The sequence below is a fragment of the Mycteria americana genome, chromosome 7, assembly GCF_035582795.1.
Source record: "Mycteria americana isolate JAX WOST 10 ecotype Jacksonville Zoo and Gardens chromosome 7, USCA_MyAme_1.0, whole genome shotgun sequence".
In the NCBI taxonomy this organism is placed as follows: domain Eukaryota; kingdom Metazoa; phylum Chordata; class Aves; order Ciconiiformes; family Ciconiidae; genus Mycteria; species Mycteria americana.
In genome coordinates, this window is record NC_134371.1 from 18,584,015 (window position 1) to 18,604,099 (window position 20,085).

General features: G+C 36.7%; 1 protein-coding gene across 2 annotated transcripts in view; it reads right to left on the minus strand.

The window, feature by feature from the left end:
• Window positions 1–20,085, minus strand: part of RASA2 (RAS p21 protein activator 2) — a 50,058-nt gene that overhangs the window by 14,676 nt on the left and 15,297 nt on the right. For both annotated transcript variants that reach the window (XM_075507258.1, XM_075507257.1), the window contains exons 5-9: window positions 14,949–15,025; window positions 6,119–6,202; window positions 4,175–4,247; window positions 2,801–2,877; window positions 1,339–1,437 (exon numbers count right to left, since the gene is read on the minus strand). In XM_075507258.1, coding sequence (XP_075363373.1) covers window positions 1,339–1,437; window positions 2,801–2,877; window positions 4,175–4,247; window positions 6,119–6,202; window positions 14,949–15,025 — 410 coding nt within the window. The remainder of the gene's footprint in view (window positions 1–1,338; window positions 1,438–2,800; window positions 2,878–4,174; window positions 4,248–6,118; window positions 6,203–14,948; window positions 15,026–20,085) is intronic.

Consider the following 20,085-nt stretch of genomic DNA (forward strand, 5'->3'; position numbering starts at 1 on the left):
ACCTCTACTTGAGAGCATAACTCTTAGGCTTATTTTCCCAATATTTAGTACTAGTGATACTGTTTTATCTGCTATACTTCAGCTGTATTCAAAAATATTTTATGTAAATTAGTAGTAGTATAAAAGTATTAGTTATTTTTAATCACAGAATTGTTTTGGATAAGCAGAAAATAATTGGATATGAGGATGTTCAATATAAGGTATGCCTACAAAGTATATTAGCAGGCATAAACTTCTCTATCAATGCTTTAAGTGAACTGGACATGAGTCAGGTAAATTCAAAAAGCTGTATGAACACAATACACTGGTAATGAGTCCATGCTAATATAACCTTTCTCTTAGTAGGCTGTTAACAGAAGCATGTCATTATGTTAATATGGTCATATAGCTTTTGATCAGTTCAGAGCACTGGCAGAACAAGCCTGTGTCTGCAACACACCATGTAAAAAATTGAAAATACTGACAGGAACATTGAATGTGATCCTAAACATAATAAAACACTAAGATTAAGAATCAGAGTTCAACTTTGACATGTCCAAGGCACTTGGAGCCTGAGGTGGGTATGTGGAACAGAGCCATAAAGGTTCCTGGCAGACCTGTGTTCTATTTAGTTCCTATCTACCCACTTCCTTCCTACAGGTCTTCTACGTGGATATATGAAGGCTTCCTCCACTCTGCTCTGTACTGAAAGGTGCACAAAAGCAGAATATTCTACACACTTTGAGGCATTCGAATCTGCGGTACTCATCACTTCCTGCTGCTAAGCATTTGGGACAGTAAAGGGGCTAGAGATTGGTTCCTGCTTGCAAGAACTTCAGAAGGGAGGTTGCTGCTATGTTATACGCAGAGGTCTTTCTTTCCTGAATTCCCTTCATACCCTACACTTCCAGCTTTTAAACTTCTGTGCCTGCTTCCCTGAAATGACAATAAACTCTTCATCAGTCATTCTGGAAGTCCGAGTTAGGAATTTAATTACAAGTGATGCAATTCTGAAAAGTTCCAGGTTTGCTGGTTAGGCTGAAAAGCATACACAGATCACTAAAATCCAGCAAGCTGACTGAAAGATAGTTACGCTCAGTCTTCCCTTTCTTCACTCTCCACACTTTCCCCTCAACGCATGAACTATTCTGTAGGAGTGGGCAGACTGGGGGAAGAGAAGAGCTAGATGTACCCTCTGGCAAGGTTAATATATTGAGCAGGGAAACTCTCTAGAAAGACATTTTACCTAGACTAGAACAGGAAGATGTATTTTAATGGATAGTTAGAATAAAACATATCCTTTGCAAGGGAAGATCTGCAAGATAGAAGCAAATTCACTTCTGAGACACCATTTCTCACCATGCTTGAAAGGAATCATTTCTTAACACCTTCACAGGAACTTTAATTTCTCCTAGAAAGACATCTTGTACCAAATTTCCATTATTCCATATGTCAACCCTGAAAATAAGAACATTGCTTAATTTTTTTTCTCCCAGAGAGAAATAAAAATCTTCAAGTTAACAGTAACTGCCTTACAGCACTAATCCACATGCATGCAGGCAGGAAATGTTAGAAATCTCACTCCATTCTAATTAAACCGAGAAGAATCAAACACGTGGCTTATTAACCCATAAAGAATAGATAAAGAAACAAACAGTGAGAGTTAGACTTGCAGACTTTGCATCAGTAAATAAAAGTGATATTGGCAACTTATACGTATTCTGAGCAGTCTCCACCCCCAAAACTGTGCACATTTTTTCTCAGGTAATTCAAGTGAACTTTTTAACCAATATATTTACATATCCCTACCTAATTGCTAAAATTTGGCACACTGCAATGCCACACCAACACATGCGCTTGTTTTCCAAACAGCAGCTTGTATGCTTATAACCTCAAAAGGAATCACAGACTCCAGACATGCACCTTGGGTTTTTTTCTGTTACTTCTTACCTCTCTGACATTTCTGACAGACAGCAGTTGTTAAGAAGAACAAAAAAAATTAATACTAGATTTGTTGGGGCATGACTATTTTTCTAAATATATTTGCATCTATAATGAAATATACAATTCTAATTAAGATATTCATGAAGCTAATAGTTAAAAATGCACATACCAAGTTAGTTCTATAATGGCTATTAAAACTAACCACTAAATTCTTCTTCTGATGCCTGTTACAAAATGCATGCTAGCCTTGAAGACTTTTTGTCATTCAGCAGATTTGGTGCATGTATGTGCATGAGCGCAACAAAGACAAGAAACTGAGTACAGGGGCTCTCAACTGTTCTAACTACATAGCACAAATACAGACAGACCTGCTCTAAGGGTAAAGGAACAGAAAAGGATAGTATCTTTTGAAGTATTCTTGCATTTGCAAGGAAAAGATGCAACACAAATGTTCCTCTAAGAAGCAATGTGAAACCATAAGAATCTCATAAAAGTGGCTTTTCCACAGCCAACTACATTTGAAACCATAGACTAGCATCAGGTATGCTGTTATCCCTCAGTACAACTTCTATTATCGATATTCTGCCCAGACTAATATATATTGCTAGGAGGTCCTTTACTCACAGGCACAGGAAACAAGTTTAGGCTGCTAGATACACTCTACCACTATTTACTTAAAAACAAAAAACCTCATCTTCAGTAAGAAACACACTAAAAAATTTGAGTAATTTTCTATGTTAGAAGGATCTTTTCTACAATTCTGATCAGTAATTCTCTGGAGTTACACTAAAATAAAACTTTTCTTTATTGTCTTGATGATAAAATATTATGATTTATTAACGATAAAATAAATCACTTTCTAATCTACATAACTTACCTGACTTCTAATTTCTCAATATCTTCTTCTTCCACCTGAAACTGGGACTTTTTGGTGTAACTGCTGGACCTGGTTACCTGCAAGTAAATTCCTCCTATTAACACACTTTTTACTGTTGTATTATGGATGTCAAAAAAACAAAGAAAACCCTGCCTCTTTAACGTGGGTAAATAGTTACTGTTCCTTTTAAAAAGGAAAAAGTTCAGTTCACCAAACTGCCTTTTGACAGAAAGCAGGTGAAAAATGGGTCAAGAAGCGTTCATGGCGGAGCCTGATGAGGGCTAGCTGATATCTAAGGGAATTACAGTACAGATTTATTAGCAAAAACAAGAAGGAAGTATGACATGAAACTGGCTAGAATTTCTTTGGTTTCAGCATGAGCCCCAAGAAAACATTAAAGTTAGTTCTGAGATGTTTAAGGAAACAACAAATAAGAAGTTACACTCTTCTTGCCCTAATTATACCACAATTGTAACCTCTTGTTTTAATTTTCCTAATTTCTTGACTGATTGCATTCTCAGTTTAATTCCAATAAATCATAAGTCATAAAGTTATCGGAGTGGTTTGGATCACATTTTTATCCTCATATCTTACTTCCTAAGAAATTACAATCAGTATCTTGAGCAGGGCAACTGAAACACATGCCATACGTTGATACTCTATACGTAAGTATGGAACAATTTCTCACTGAAGTCCAACAGCAGGACCAGGATCTATATAAACACAGTAAATTATAATACATCTGAGGCACATGTTATAGTTGTACTACTTCCAACTTTCAGCTCAACAGTATAGTATGCTTACATGCAAATGTAGTTTCTATTACAGAGACAAATCATATGAAAATTCAAACTCATAATTTGGTTATTGTAGGGTAACTAATGTAGAATTGAAGTCAAATACTAAATAACAAAAAAGTTAACATTTTTAAAATAAATAATAAAATTAGCCTTTAATGGGTGTCATTGCTACATTGTTTTATTAAAGAAATAAGTTGGCGGGGGGGGGGGGGGGGGGGGGTAGCTCAATGTTCTTGAAAATATTTAAATTGAATTCCACAGGATAGGTCCAAGTTCTCTCAGAACTCCTGATGGCAACAGATGCTGTATAAAGTGATTCAAGATAACTAATTACCTTCACGTATGTGCTTGTGGGGAAGTAATTTTTCACATAGCAATTGAAGGGGAATGCTATTGTCTGGCAGCCCCCAGAAATTTAAGCATGTCATTCACTTACATTTAAGAGGCTAGTAAAAGGTCTTCAATTTGCTTGAAGAGAGCTTTCTGCATTAGGTACTGCTATGCAGCTTGCTTAAAAATATTTGAAGGGTTGCATAAAATACATAAACAGGCAGAATACCACACAAAAAGTTACCTCAAAATAAAACGTTTCGTTAAACTGCGGATTGCTTGTTTTCTTCTTTACTTTGGTCTTCTTTTGGTCATTCCTGTTCCAATGTGGTAAAATTTTTTACCATAGACAACTTAAACACACAATTTTAAAGACATTCTATTGTCAAGAAGGACCCACGCATTCAAGTTAAAACATTTTTTGTCATTTTAGAGATCACTTTGATCAATGAAGAAAATCTTAAAATAAAATGAGTTCACCTTCACAATATAGTTTGAAAAGTTAAAGTTTCAAATGCTGTATCTAGTTAATTGTGCATCTGTCCAGCCCAAAGTTTCTACTGGGCATTTCACAAAATTTTACTTGATATGTGTCAGTTAATCAACAATTTCTAAAGCATTTCAAACTTAAATCTGCAGAAAATTCCTTTACCAGTGCTTGCAGGTTACCAGCACAGTTTTCCTGTCTTCTTCAACTGCCCATTTCTGTTTTTCCCACCCTCTTTTGTTGGGGAAATATCCACTATTTCTTTACAGACAGAGGCTTACACCAAGCCACTGAATGTTTCCTTTGGAAGGAATCACTGTTAATGCTAGATGCTAAATAGTATAGGGTCAAACAAACAATTGCTCCCCACTCCCTTGTGTTATATATAGGTAATTTTTTTTTTTATTTTACATGTTTTATAAAAGAATACAGTCTTACTTAGTTAGTAAAGAGCTATAATAGTATAAAAATGCTTTCTAAAAGAAACAAATATAAGATGTGGGGGAAAAAAACAGACAAGGGGGAAGAAAAATTGTCCTAGACATCAACTAACTGTTTTCAGGTGCTGGCCATATAAATATTCCAGTCATGGTACATGAGTCACGCACGCATGAGATTGGAAAATCTTAACCAGGAATTTCTGTCAGATTTGCACATATATTCCCATACCAACAGGGTAAATATTGTGTAGGACCAACATTCACGCAGTTCCATCTGTATCACAGGACTCAAACAGGAAATACATGTCAATTTACCTTCTTCAGCAATCAACACCATGCTTTCTCAGTATAATGGTCGAATCTGCCTAGTCCTCTTAAAAAAACCCCAACCAACCAAAACAAAACAAAAAAAACACCCACCAAAAAAACCCCAACTCAAACCTAAAAAAATGTGATCATGTATTACCAAGGAGGAAAAAATGCCCCACTCAGAGCTTACTCGGGCACAATCCTTCTTTAAAACACACAACTTTAAAAGTCTTTAAAACACACAACTCTGCCAGAAGATGTTCTGGTAATATGCTCACAATGGCAATTCTTCAGTACCAGAGACAGTAGGTGGACTTAGGTTTTATGTTGCAAAAAAGAAACAACTGAAACCTAGCTTACTTTAGATGTTGTTGGGCAGGGACTTGCAGATAATGTGTGGGATATGGGATTTTTCTTAAATGAAAAACCCCAACGGTTATTCAGGATTATAGATCCAAGAAAAGGAGGCATTTAAACTGTAGGGACTTTCAGTAGCATCCTGAAGGTGCTGGCATTAGAAAGGTCTTACCAGAACCTCTACTCTCTTGCTTCCTCCCAATTGCTAAGCTGCAAAGAAACTCATGCATTAAGAAAAACAGGGAACAGAGGAAGGCAGGTGAGCACTTGATTAGATCATCCCATACAGGACTTTGACAAAAATTAATAGGAAGTACAGTGCAGATATCAAGAGTCCAGTACAAAACCTCAGAAGAAAGAACAAACTGAGTGACAAGTGGTTCTTGACTAGCGCAGGCCATTCAGACAGACCAAAGACCTTCAGAATCTTGAGAGTATGGCAGGGAAGGGGAGAGTACAGTAACAATGGCAGATGTGATGTATGCAGAAAGCGTTTTAAGATTTCTCTATATTCTAAAGATTAAAACCTATTATCTTCTTTTCTAGTTTAAGATCACAGCATTTTAGATTCATTAACATTATACTAAAACATTACCTGGAAGGCCCCACAAGAGAGACTGTTGCGTAAGGGTCGCAATTCTGTCCATTTATAAGAGGCAACCCATGGCACTCCTTTATGCTACAAGGAAAAGGCAATCAATAGATCAGTGAAGCAATGTCTTTGGCTTAAAAAAAAGTAAAATCCAAACAATCCTTTCTTTTTTAAAAGTTTTTTTTAAGTCCTGCTATATTACACACCAACATATATGTTGATCCAGCGTAATGTGCGTGCATGAAGTAGATTGTAACTACAGATCTCTGGATGGTAATACGAAGTAATACTCAAGTGTATAGTCAGACTTAGGGAGCTCTGTGAGAACAAAATTCTTGGAATTGCTTTGATAAGAGACAATCCAGTACCACACATGCATGGTAAAATCCTAAGTAAAACAAACTGCTATGTTAGGGGAAACTGCAAACTTCATTAACTTTTAAATTTGATTTCTCAAGGCCCACAAAAAGCTATTTGGTCTCATCCACATGGCAGCAACTACATTTGGAAGGCATTAAAATGGATTTAAATATTTTGTTTCAGCTAAACTACATTCTGAGTTGAGTCAGCTGAGAAATGCAGAGTCATATCCTGAAATGTTATTTAAAATTAATCATCCAAAACTATTAGTATATAGTCCTAGCATGTCTAGGTTCCATCCACACTATTCAGCCACAAAGAGAAAAATCAGTTTACCTTTGAAATAGTGTTTAAAGTTTATTGTCAAACTCTTTTCACAACAGTGCATGGTCAGGGTTAAACAGCCCTTTTAAAAATACTGTTTTCTTCCATAATTACAGTAAGTTGTAACCTGGTATTTAACAGGTACATAGGCACACTGTTCACCACTCCTGATGCCAAAGGGACAGGATGGTTAGAAAGTAATGCTCATGGGGACAGAGACACAGTTTCTGGACCTTTTCTGAAGGCTTGCAATCTTTTTGAATCACCACGGCAGCAACACTACTAGAAACAGAGCTGGGTCAGCAAGCTGACTAACCTTCAGATACTGCCCACATATGAGTATTAACTAAAAACAGCTGGAACAACAAAAGTAAAGCAAAACAGTGTGTAAATTTACAGCAGAAACCAGACTTTCCAGCAAAATGATGCTCTAATGTAGTCATGCACACTGTAGTATTTATTAAGTCCAGAAACATTCAGCAGATTACAAAATTTCATAAACAAGACAGACACAAATGAGATCTGAATGTTATATTCCTGCTCTCTCTTTTTAAAATAATCTATTTTTAAATAATGTATTGCAGGAATTTAACTAAATTAATGCAAGTAAGTTTTGGCTGCCATAATTAGCCAGTCTGAATAAAATCCCAAACTTATGTAACTTAAGGAAAAAACAGACTTTCCTGCTCTAAGTTCATATAAATAATCAAGTAAATATTCTAATACTATAATGTGGAATAGTAAGTTATGCAGATCAAGTTAAAGTTACATAGCAGCAAAGATAGCTACACACTGTTGTTAAGTAAATTCTTTCTGTACTGTAGAAAACCAATGTTAAAAGAATAACAAAAGTTGCAAACTCAAAACACTCACAAGTGAGGAAACAACAGACACTAACACTCCTGTGCTGCCTCAAAACTCCACCCTCTTTGGAGTATGCACAATTATAAACCAGATGGTGCTTCCCCCCCCAAAATAAGTCCCTTTGTCTTAGCCAGTTCAGGGAACATTTAGTGCTGAACCACTGCACAATCATTTGTTATTCTTCTTCCAGTTTTCAAGCACATGGCCTTCAGCATTTCAATAATTTTTGAATCACAATGAACCCTACAGTGATTTCAAACCCGCCATTTAAATGGGTTCTTGAAACATCCAGTTGTTTCATAAGCATTAATTGATTCCTCCTCCAACACATACATGACATAGAAGAGTGGCGACAAAATTAAACGGTCTAGACTTTTCAGTCATTTCGGGTATCTGATTTGCAGCAGCTAGGACTTGACTCTTTCAGACTATCAGGCATTTTGAGGCACTAAACATATTGTCTCTGCATCTCCCAGAGGTTTTCAGTTTCAGGTGCGAGTGCTGAGTGCACCTGTAAGTTAGCCTCAACTTGAATCTCATAGGAAATTCACAGCAGATGGATGAAGTCAAACTCATCTGGATAGAATTCAACTATTTTAACAAGAACAACACAATTTCTCTTCCTGCAGCCTGTGTCATGTTCACCAGGCTCCTGGATTTCTCTCAAACAGATAAAAGTCCTACAGAAAGCAGTTTCTTTCCTATGTACGAATTGTCACACTGCTTCCCTGACCACTGTATGAACGACCTGCATACTTGACATAATGATCCTGTCGGAAAACATGTATTACCATATCAACAAAAACTGACCACAATGCCCTACTTTGGTTACAGAAACAGCTTGTTCCAGCCTCCCCTCTCTTCTTACTGCTTGACCACAACATACACAAACTAAAGGAAGGCTGGTTTTCGATTTCTTGCAAGTTGAAAAACATTTTACTGACAACTACACAGCCTTGCAGCAGAACTAGAATCTCCGGATTCATCATATAGATCTGTCACTTCAAGCTGATTTCATGCTCCAGTCAGTCTCCCTGTGTAGGCAGCTCTAGCATTTCCTTTTCATCTCCTGCCCAAGTCCCAGTTCTGTTGCCAGCAAGTAAAGTCTACCTGGCTTAGACAGCCTACCCTGTTCCAACATCTCAAAAACCAAACAATATCCCAGTCCCCCTGACCATCAACTCCTAATATTCCCAAATCTTTCCTTTTCAGACACATCAGACTCAAGTCAAGAATTTGTTCCAAATTTATCTCACCTCCTCCTCTTCCATCTCTCACTCTAAGATAGCCAGTCATAACCATCCCTTAACTCTCCAGTTACTGCCTGGAGTCTGCTTTAGACACATTATCTGACAGCACAGCTAAGTCAACTGAACGGCACCAAAATGGTGCATCCTCCTCCTCCTCTTACACTCCTACCTTGCATTCATCATCTATTGTGATTCTGTTTACTAACTTTACAGAAAGCTATTTAGGTTTCAAGGCAGTTTTCAGTCAGTTTGGCAACCTGAATTAACCTAATCATGCAGAAGATCTCACAAGCTCCAAAGGCAGTGCAAGGCAAGTAGCCATTACGGGTAGGAAGCCATTAAATCAACTCAGCACTATCAAACTGGATTGTTACTCCCTAGGGACTGAATACACACGACTGAATTACTGCAGATAGTTTTAAGCTAGTAAACAAATAGCCTCCAGTAAACGTGTTTAAAAGTTTTTGAAGATGTTTGAAGTGGCTCAATTAGAGTAGACTTAACAGAAATGGAAAAGTACAATCTCAACAAGTTTACCAGCTAGCAAATCTCACAGGAATACTGCCCTTCCCCAAAGAATCAGGCAAAGTGCTAGAACAGCAATCTTCTACAACAGGAAACAAACAAACCAACCCACCAAAAACAATGACAAAAAAAACCAAACCCCAAACACTTTGACCAATCAAAAAAGAAAATAACACTGAATATACATTCCTATTCTGACAACCATAATAAATATATTTCCACCATATGGTAAATATTTCAGCTTTAACAAATGGTTTCATCTATTTAGGCTGGCACCAGCAATTTTCATTCAAAAGGCATAAATGTATAGAGTTTGAAGAAGTAGACAGTAACTTAAAAGCCTTTTATTTTAAACTACTACATCTTTATGTAAAGCCTAAGCAATAGCTAACAGAGGGACCTTTGTTCTTTTCTCAAACTACTTATCAGTTACGGTACAGTGTAAGAGATCTTTCAGTTTACATTAATTCTTGCTTCACATCTCAGTAGTTTGTTCTGCAAGAGGAGTTTCATACAGGAAATATGAGCCTTTCAGATACAACTGACATGTATTCAGCTTGTAAGATGGAAATAAGTCCTTAAAAAGACACAGCCCGCAATAAACCCCCTCAATGACTGAGGGACTCTACCTCCACCATTCAAATCAGCTCAAGTCCTCCAAGCGCAGAAACTAGGTAACTGCAGCCATTAGGATTTATACACTTCATAAAAATTGTTATGTTCCCTACAATGACTTCATGCAAGCAGATAAAGTATAAACAGGACAGTAACAAACTGACAGGTCAATTTAAGACAGTATAGTGTATAATTTATTTAGAAAAGTGCAAAAAAAGACAAAATCTAGCTGTAATAAGCCACGTCTGGGCTTTCAAGTATTTGCATTGTAAATACGTAAAACTGTTTCTTTCAGAGTTGAAGTCATGTTAAACACAGAGAAGGCAAGTACTACCATCCAATAGCCTAATTTGGCAAGAAACCATTCAAGTACCAACTGTTTCAGCAGCAGCAAATATGCAAACAATGGTCACGCAAACTTGTTTTTACAGACTCCCAGAAAGGAGAGCTGCAAGCACATATTTTTGAAATGTGCTACTATACATGCCATTGTGGTTTTGAAAAAGAGAGCCCACACTGAGTCAGCAGTTATCTATTGCATTATCTTTTTCCCCTCCTCATTCACACATTAGAAAAGGAAACAACTAGAATCAGAGACAAAACAAAATTTTAATTCAGAAACAGTCTGTGGGTGTATCTGCATGAAATTTAACAGCAAGTTTCCAATTAATACAAAAATTATGTCTAAAATCAGGGCTTAGCCCACTGCAAGTGGTCTCTAAGATAGCCCTTCACCAAAGGAAGATTAACTTTATGCTTGTATGTGTTTCAAAAAAAGTGTAAGGGCTCCACTGATATAAGATAAGCAGTTACAAGTCTTAATTTGACTTTCTCCAGGGAAAAATGTATTTCAGTATCACGTTTTTAGACTGCTTACACAACCTGAAAGCCCTAGCTGGCTTCAGAAAGTCCCACCTTAAGAAAATTGGCCACCATTTTTTCCTTCTCCCGCCCCCTCGGCAACAAGTAAGACAGATCAGTCAGTTGTGGTATATCTTGTACGTGACCACTTTTTGTCAACTCGAGCAAAAGAGAGAAACTTCCAGTTTTTAAGAAGTGAGGGGGTTTTTTTACTGTTATCCACAGCTTTGCTGATACAAACATAGTTTGCAATATATTAATATTTATCCTTCCTCAAGCTTACTTCCCTTAACATAAAGTTGGGGAATAGAGACCTAATAAGGATCTGAATTAAAAACAAAACCAGAAGGGGGCGGGCAGGGGGATAGAGGACCAAAGAAAGAAACATGAGGAATTGCATTCCTGGTTTTGTTATACAACAACTAACCATCCCTTTGTCATACACAGCAACACTTATCTTTCTAAAACCACATGTTCTTTTCCCAACAACTTCTTGTTTGGAAAAAATAGTTTTACTATACATACTAGCATGAGAAATTAAGCCTTCCTCTGTCCCGCATTGGCTGTAAGAGGCTAATATCATCAGCAGCTCTCTGTTGACCAAATCCTTAACTTTCAAAAACTGCTTCCTGCTGGAATTACCTTCAGGTTTTAAATGAATCCTCATCATAAAACTCATCTAGAAGACCAGCAAAAAAAGCTTCTACAACCATGTCTACAGAACCAAAATAATATGAATCCATCTCCTAGTCAGGTCTAATCCTATCGCTTTGGTTCAGCCACAAACAAAAAGATAGGGGACTCCAGACAGTGCTCAGAATCATAGCCCTTGAATTACTTTCTATTGTCTGTGCACTTAACACAATCCTTAATCTTGTGCTGTGAAAGTTGCAGCTACTATTTTTCATCTTTGTAGAGCTTCTGGACTCTCAGTGAATACATGGTGGAAATCCATCAGAAACTTACCTATGCACAGAAGCCAGCACAAGTATCTAGAATTCTCTTATCCTACAAAAAAATTTAACTGTTGAAAGTTTAAAAGCTTCCCTGTCTCATTACATTGAGAGACCACTAATCTGGACATGAAGTAAAACACTGCTCTGAAAGGCAAGTATTATAGCCCATATTTTAAGAATTATTTTTTCCACAATTTTTTTTTTCTTTGGCCAATACTTTTTCAGTTTTGGACAGATCAAGAAAAGGCAGGGGCAGAAACACACATATATGCCCACTCTTTGTCTTTTTTTACTCAGTCACAGCTCTGCTACTTCCTATCTTTCAGCTTTTTTAAAGAGTTACTAATACAATGACTTCTCAGGGCCTGGTGACTAACAAAACACAGCAATAAGTGCATCACTGATTAACTATCCTCAGAAATTTACAAAATAAGCAGATGTTTAAAGAGTTTAAGTTTTCCATTAAAGAATCTCACATGTATTTTCTGTAAGTTCCTCATGCTTTAAGATCAAAAGGGTCTCAAAGATGCCCTCATATCCATTTCTATACTCCTATATCCAGTGATTTCTTATTTCTCATACTCTCACATGCACATCCAAAAATACATTTATATACAATATATTACTTATACAGCCAATTATTTCAAGGCTACCAGCATGTGTGATAAAATACTACTAAACATTTTTAGTTTAAGGAACTCTAGTGCACTTCATAATCTCAGAGGAAGACAAAAGTACTGATGTAATACTGCAGTGTTTAACGCACAATCCTCTCCCACGTGTCAGTGAGTGGGCGAGTACAGCAACCACGAGAGAACCCTGGCTTCCTTTTGATCATTTATCTCTGTCATAAAGAGATCCTACGAGAGGGCACAGTGAGTAACCCACTTCCTACTGAAAACTGCAATCTGCAACAGTAACTTTCTAAAGCAACTTTTCCTCATCGTATTAAAAATTCAAACATGTTTTTAAAAATAAAAAATTAACTTAAAGTGCATATATATATAAAAAATTAAGTTAAAAAATTATATCTATCAGGAAGTTAAGTTGGGAATAAGACACAAAGTCATAAAACTCCAGCCAGCTTTTGGTGGTGAATAATCCATGGGGGAAAAGCTGTTCTAATTCTGCCTTGTGCTGCAAGTGGGATACAAAAATAAGAGCTGCAAGACTCCCAATGAACCAAGCTGCCACCTGCTATACAAGTAGAAACATATTCAGAATTATCTTTAAGATATAAATATACATTGATGTACAGCAAGTTTCCATATCTTACCTGAATTATCGGCCTACGATAGCCACTAAAGCGTTACTAATTTCACTGGCTTAGTTCTATCACAGAACTAGCTTCCCTTTTCATACTAAGTAACAGAAAAGCAAAGATACTATTTTGCTAGGTCTGCTCCAACTAAACTTCTCATCTTGGTTTAGATAGTTGACTAAGACAGAAAGAATGTAATTTAAACTTCATAATGAAAATTACATTAGCAAACAGTGTAATGGTCTCCCCCTGCTCCCTGGAGCTGATCTGAACATCAAGTCACCAAGACAAACGGAAGACCACACACCATTTCCTCCCCCCACAGTTTCGCAACACAACCCATTCTTTTGTACTAAATTCTCAAAGATTTAAAAAAAAAAAAAAACCACACCAAAACTGACTCCCTGAATAAATATATAAGTTAGTGAACAATGTTGGAAAACAAAATTAAAGAATCTTACTACATTTTGAGTTTTTAATCTTAATTTTCCCTTAGTCTTTATAACCCCCTTGTCTGTACCCTTTTCTTCACATGGCCTATCCCACAACCTGTTAGGAGACAAGTGCAGAAAAGCCTTTATTTCTTTCTGAAGCACTAAAAATAAAAAACTGCACTAAGACTGGCTTGTTCTCCTGAACCTTACTCATGCTGAGAACATAAAGAAGAGTCACAAGAGAACACTGAGTCTCTGCAAGTCACTGGTTTCCACTGGTCTTTTCAATGAAAGCAAACAGTCTCCCAGAGGCAAGTAACATAGAAGGCTGTCAGACTTCTTCCAAAATAAAGGATAGGATTAGTTTCTAGAGAGACCAATATCTTCTAGTATGCCCTTATCAGACAAACTTTCTATGAAAGTGTCAAAACATTTTTGTATAGCTGTATTTCCATTAGCTTCTTATCAACTTATGGTCTTAAATGTATTGTTTAATAATGAATAAAAAGAAACAGAATGACGAGTACATATGGAACTTTGGTCTTCTGTGACTAACATCTGTAATCTGTATTTGAGACTCCCAAAACTATCACATAGGATCATTATCAAACACAGCGCTAAGAGTAAAAATACAAGAGCACAGACTGGTTAGTATCTTCCAATATGCCTCATTTTGTGCTTTTTCTTTAATATTGGTGAGATTTGTCTTTTTTGAAATAACATATACCAAAAATTTACTGTTTCTATGAGGCTCTTTGACATGCTGTAACATCTTTATGCTTTGAAGTCAAAATGAAGTTTGGGAGTGAAATCTCCTTAAGTAGATGCTAAGAAATTTTTCTGAAATGTGCTCCAAAACAGCAACTCCTGTACTTTGTTTTTCTATAAACGTTCCTTATCATGGTTAACCATGAGAAAGTAATTCTGAAGCAAAACTAAAAGTGGATTTTCACATACCAAACCAAAATATTACTCCTGAAACAGTTTCACACTGTTCTCAACACCACCGCTAGCAGCTCAATTCTGTCAGTAAAAGCAGTCCTGCAAGTTCTGGCTTTCAGCTGCAGTGGGCATTCCTAGCTTTCTCACCAGACCAATTCAATCGGAATTACAAGACACTGAACTATAATGATACCAGATAGCCATGCTGAGTCCTAATAAAAGTGAGTGCTTAGGGAGCAACAGAGATGAGCAGTTGTGAAAAACTTCTGAGGAGTTCCCTAAGCATATACCCATTCCCTCAGCAAGGTAGGCTCCAAGGAAAGTCATATAAAGACAAAAATATTATTGGTACCAGGATGTGCAGACATTCAGTACTGAGAGACAAATCACATACTGTTCTGACAAACAACTAAATATTCAAGGATTAACGTATTTTCTTACTGTACTACTAGTTGCTGGCACACAGATCCATTATCTGTTATCAGTTCATTCAGTTTTAATTCAAGGTGAACTTTTCCCTGAAAAAAAACAAGAGAGAAACACAAATAGTTTTTAAAGCCTTTATTTTAAAAGTAGTAATTAGAACAATAATATAGTTTACAGTTAGAAGCTATTTAAGGTAATTCCAATATATCCACTTCAAGCACACATCTATTCTAAAGCACGTATCCTGCAAGTAGAGTATGATGAATGCATTTGAACTTTGAGAGACAATGATAAAGAGAAGCATCATCCTCGACTGCAGACAGCACATGAATTGGTCAAGCCTCCGCAGATTTAACACACACAAAAGTTTCTTCCAGCATGAGGAAGTACCAAGAGCAAAAGTCCCTCTCATCTCTTTTGTTCTAAGCATGGGATGAACCCTTGAACAAACAGACTAGTGACTTTATGAGCATTTCAGGAGAAAGTTCCAAAATGACCCTGGACTCTGAAGGCAGTCAGGTATATTTAGAAAAGCAGAATACTATGCAGTAGCCATAACCAGCAACATTTAATATCCAGCTGTGAAATCCTCTTCATCCCACCAGACTGAAGATCATTTAGAAACTTACTATGCATCCCAGTGCAGCTTTCAACTATCTCATGAAGTCTGCTGATGTACTCATGGAACAGTAAACACAACCAAAGGAGAGGAAGAGGTGGCAATAACTGCTAAACTTGGCTTCCTCTTTTTCTTTTTCTGATATGGTAGAATGTATTAAGAAAAAGAATCCATAAATGATGGCACAGCACGGATTAACTTCAGAACTCAGCAAGGGCCAGCCTGCTCTACCCTTTCAATAAAAGGCTCCCAAAAACTCCAAACCATGATATGCAACTTTCTTGGGATGACAAAATTTGGTACTATAACCTCGTTCCAAACATCTACTCCCTAAACAATGCTGCTACTCCTTTCAGTGCCTGGCTATTTGTGCTGGCTTTCACATCTAAGATAACCAGACACTGACACAGTCTTTCCTCTAAACCCTGTTCTCCTTTGTATTTTTGGAATTTGTCTATTTGCTAAATGGAACATCAGATGACACTGGTCTGTCCACAATTATGATTCTTAGGGAAGGGACCTGGAAAGTGATTTTAATTTTAAAGTGTGGCAAAGAAAGCAAGCTATAATTTGAACTACAGTTTTGCTGTACAACACTAAAATGGAAGTAAAACCCTTAGCTGACCTTGCACATGTTTCTATAGCACTTATGTTTTGACATAAAACTGAAATGCTTTTATTGTAAATCCCCTGGGGCAAAGGCTGTGTTTCTCTCTCCGTACGTCACATGGGAGGGGAAGTGAAGTTTCTTTTATAAGGAAGTTTTAAACGTAATTATTTTGGGATGCCTGCCAAGTGTTTTGCAAACTGTTACTACATGGATTGGAACACAGGTACATTCAGAAAATATGTCAAGCAGAGAAACTCAATTACAAAAATAGATTTACAGGATAAAAACAGGATACTGAGAAGCATGCCAACAGCCTTACAAGGCAAAGTTTTTGAATGACAAAAAGACAACATTGGTGGTATTTATTGTAATAGCTGACTTAACTAGTTTTAGTAGGCAGACCTTGTGAATGGCCTAAACATCTTCCTTTTGCTTTTTAAAGAAAAGAAACACAAATCATGTGTTCTACACTGATCTACACTGTTCTACACTGAGTAGGAGTAAAATAAAAAGTTTACTGCTCCTGAGAACTACCTGTAGATGTAGTTTGTTCAAAACTCAGCATCATGATGGCTACAGTAACATGGCTCTAAGTAAATATTTCCCTGACATGTATGGAGAGTTTTGGGTACATTTTTGTTGTTTTGTTGTTGAGAGCAGCACAATGGTTTCCTAAAGCAGCCAATCTGCAGATCTATATCAGAACTTCTGACATGATAGGCAACTGGGTTTTAAACGTGGTTGTACAAATTGGTTTTAGTTCAAAACATAAAAGAGAAATCACCCATTCTTATACAATAAATGAGCAGTGCACTTTACGTGAACGTACTTTTCATCTGTAGATCTCAGGGTTGCTCAAAGGCAGGTAGGTACCATTTTAACTTTACAAATGGATTAACTATTCTCAGATACTGACTAGAGGAAGATGGAGCTGTTCATTATGTGGCCAAGATTCACATAGTAACAAAGGAGCCAAAACCAGAGCATCCAAATCACCAACCTAAATTTCAGAACTACAAAAACTATTTAGTTAGACAGTTTTGTTTTCAGAATTGCTACTGCATTTTAACACTGTATTTTAAGTTTTTTCCTCCCCACAGTTTCGATATTTTGATCATTTCCATATTATGAAATATTACAAGTATCTATAATAAATACAAGTTTTCTAGTTTTCTAAAGCTCTTAAGTGGAAACTGGGCTAGCAACTGTATTTTAAATACTTACACCAATAGGCACTCATATACTGTGCCCACATTCCATATACAGAATCACACTACTGTTCCAAGTGTACCACAAAGTAACTTTTGACAGGGTTAGCTTCCTTCATAAAACCTTCTCTCCTTTAAATTCAAGAGGAGGAGATGCATACTCTTTTGTCTGAAGGGTAGTCTACGCTTGGGAAAGTTACTGAGGGTGGTGGTGGGGTTTAAACAGAGTTAGAAATGCCAAGTTATTTTCCAGTTCCTCCCTCAATGTCAGAAACTCTAGATTACAGTATTTCTCTTGAACTCTGTGTCCTCTTCCTTCCACTTCCCTCAACTCAATGGAACAAATATCACAACTGAACTATTGAATTTGTAAGAATAAGAAAGATCATCTTTATGCCATACAAACTATGTCAACATGTAAGTGGAAGAAAAAAATTCTAAGCCAATAATTAGAGAACTTTAATTAAAAAAAAAAAAAAAACCAAAAAACACAACCCTAAAATAACCCAGGTTATCTACTCAGAAGCAACTTCGGTAAACTAAAATCCTTGTGGCATATGGAAAGTAAAACTGGGGCTCTAGAATAGTCCACAAAATACATAATATTCCCACGTTTAGTACCACTCAAACTGTTAATTCTGTGTGCTTACTGCAAAAACGTCTCTCCATAGCAGATACAGGTTCTATCAGCTTCCATGGGCTTTTTTCCAGCTTTCCCATTCTAAATTAGGGCAAACATATACCACGTTGCTGAAATGTACTACATCTTACTGTCTACCACACTGAGCTCCTAGCGGTATGTAATGGCCGACAGTTCCATAGTACTAGGAATATCCATTCAACTCTGATAACCCCGCAAGGTTTACTTTACCCAGACCTTTCTTCTTTCCCAGGGTTAGAGATCTGAGCCACTAGGAATCTACAAGCTGGCTTGAAGCTCCATCTCCTTTTTTTCCAAATTTTCACATTCTACATTAACACCAGGGAATCTATTAGGAATACCTTACTTCAATAATTATAAATCCTATCAATTATAAGAAAGAGAGCAGTGAATGTTAAAATTACCTTCAAAAACCTTAGAAATGCATGAAAGATTGACCTTATCAATGTATTTTGCAAGTACAGATCAAATCTCTACAAAATGTTTCTTGCTATGCCTAACAAAGATCAAGGGCACGTTTAACAATATGACCTCATTTCAAACCAGCCAAATGAAGATTTAAGAAAAAAAAAAAAAAAAAAAAAAGAGGGGGGATGCAAACAATCCTAAGAATTTTATTAGCGTGCTGAAGCTATCTGCATTTTAGAAAACGTGAAGATTTTATATATATATATATAAACAAGTTTGCGCTAGCTGCAGTCAAATATGGTCTGTTCCACTCAACTTTTCAAACGCTACTTTATTTGCTTAGTATTCCCACATTCATGCATACTTTTCAAGAACTAGCAGACAAATGAAAAAGTTTTAAGAAAACAAGATGAATATCCATTCATAATATTGTAACAAGCAACAAAACAAAAAACCAGCTAAGATCAAAACACAGAGAAGATGCTTTCTAAAAATCCAAGTAATTTTTACACCCTTTCAATGGCTAGGGAGAGGCCAGTCTCCTCCCATACACACTTGAAAGGGAATACCCATCACCTTTCTTCCACCAAAACCTTATATTAACTCAAGCACATAGTGCTTTTACTCTGCTGAACTTTGAGTCACCTCCACTTCAGACTACCCGTATGCACAGAGCTGTGGAACCAGAATGGAAAATGACTGGTCTACAGCTTCTGCATTAGGAGCGGATTGTGACCCTAGAGAAATCCTAAATTTATTACAACTAAGGTGGTTTTAGAAAATGACTGGTCTGTTAATTTCCCCATCTCCCCAATTCAGTTTTATTTTGTAGGAATCAGCAAGTTTAATTCTTGGTAATTCCACAAAAGAAAATGTTACATTTAATATACTTTAAGCCGTTCTAGAAACTGTAGAAGTTATTAATGAATTCAAATGTTTTCCAGTGATACTTTCAATTTGTCCTACCAAGGCAGAGCTGACAATTTCCCATACAGACTATAAGAACTGATGAACTGTAAAGGAAAAAAAAAATATAAGATATGCTTATTAGTAAAGACGACAACAGCCAGTGCCAAAGCACTTATGACTTGGTATGGATTTTGTACATCTACAAGCTGTATAATACAATATTCAGTATGCACCTCTACCACTAATGTACCTGATATACAGGCTGCTCATTATACCAAAGTTAGCCTGTATGAAAAATAGATCACTAGTACACAGAAAATACAGTTTTCTTGAAACGAATGAAGATTTAAGGAAAAAAAAAAAAGCCAAAACCCCAATGAAGCAAACTGCAATGTGTCCTGCATATAGCCAAGGAACACAAAACACTTCTAAGCCATGCTATTGCCTTGCACCCATCATAAATTCTGGAAAATACATGGAAGGAACTAGAGGAAAAAATGTCAACTACACGTATGGTGCCATAAGAAGAGCACATCTGAAAACAGGTTTTTTTTTCCCTGAACTGTTACCTAGTTTTATAAACGTTCGTGTACTTCTGCACATACACTATGCAAAAGCCTGCTATTTTCAGCCATGTCCCACCAATAATCTTGGGAATCTCCTAGAAATACATTTCAGTATGGTATGGCACATCCAAACCAACAAGATTTCAGCCAAATCTGGCAGATGGGAACTGG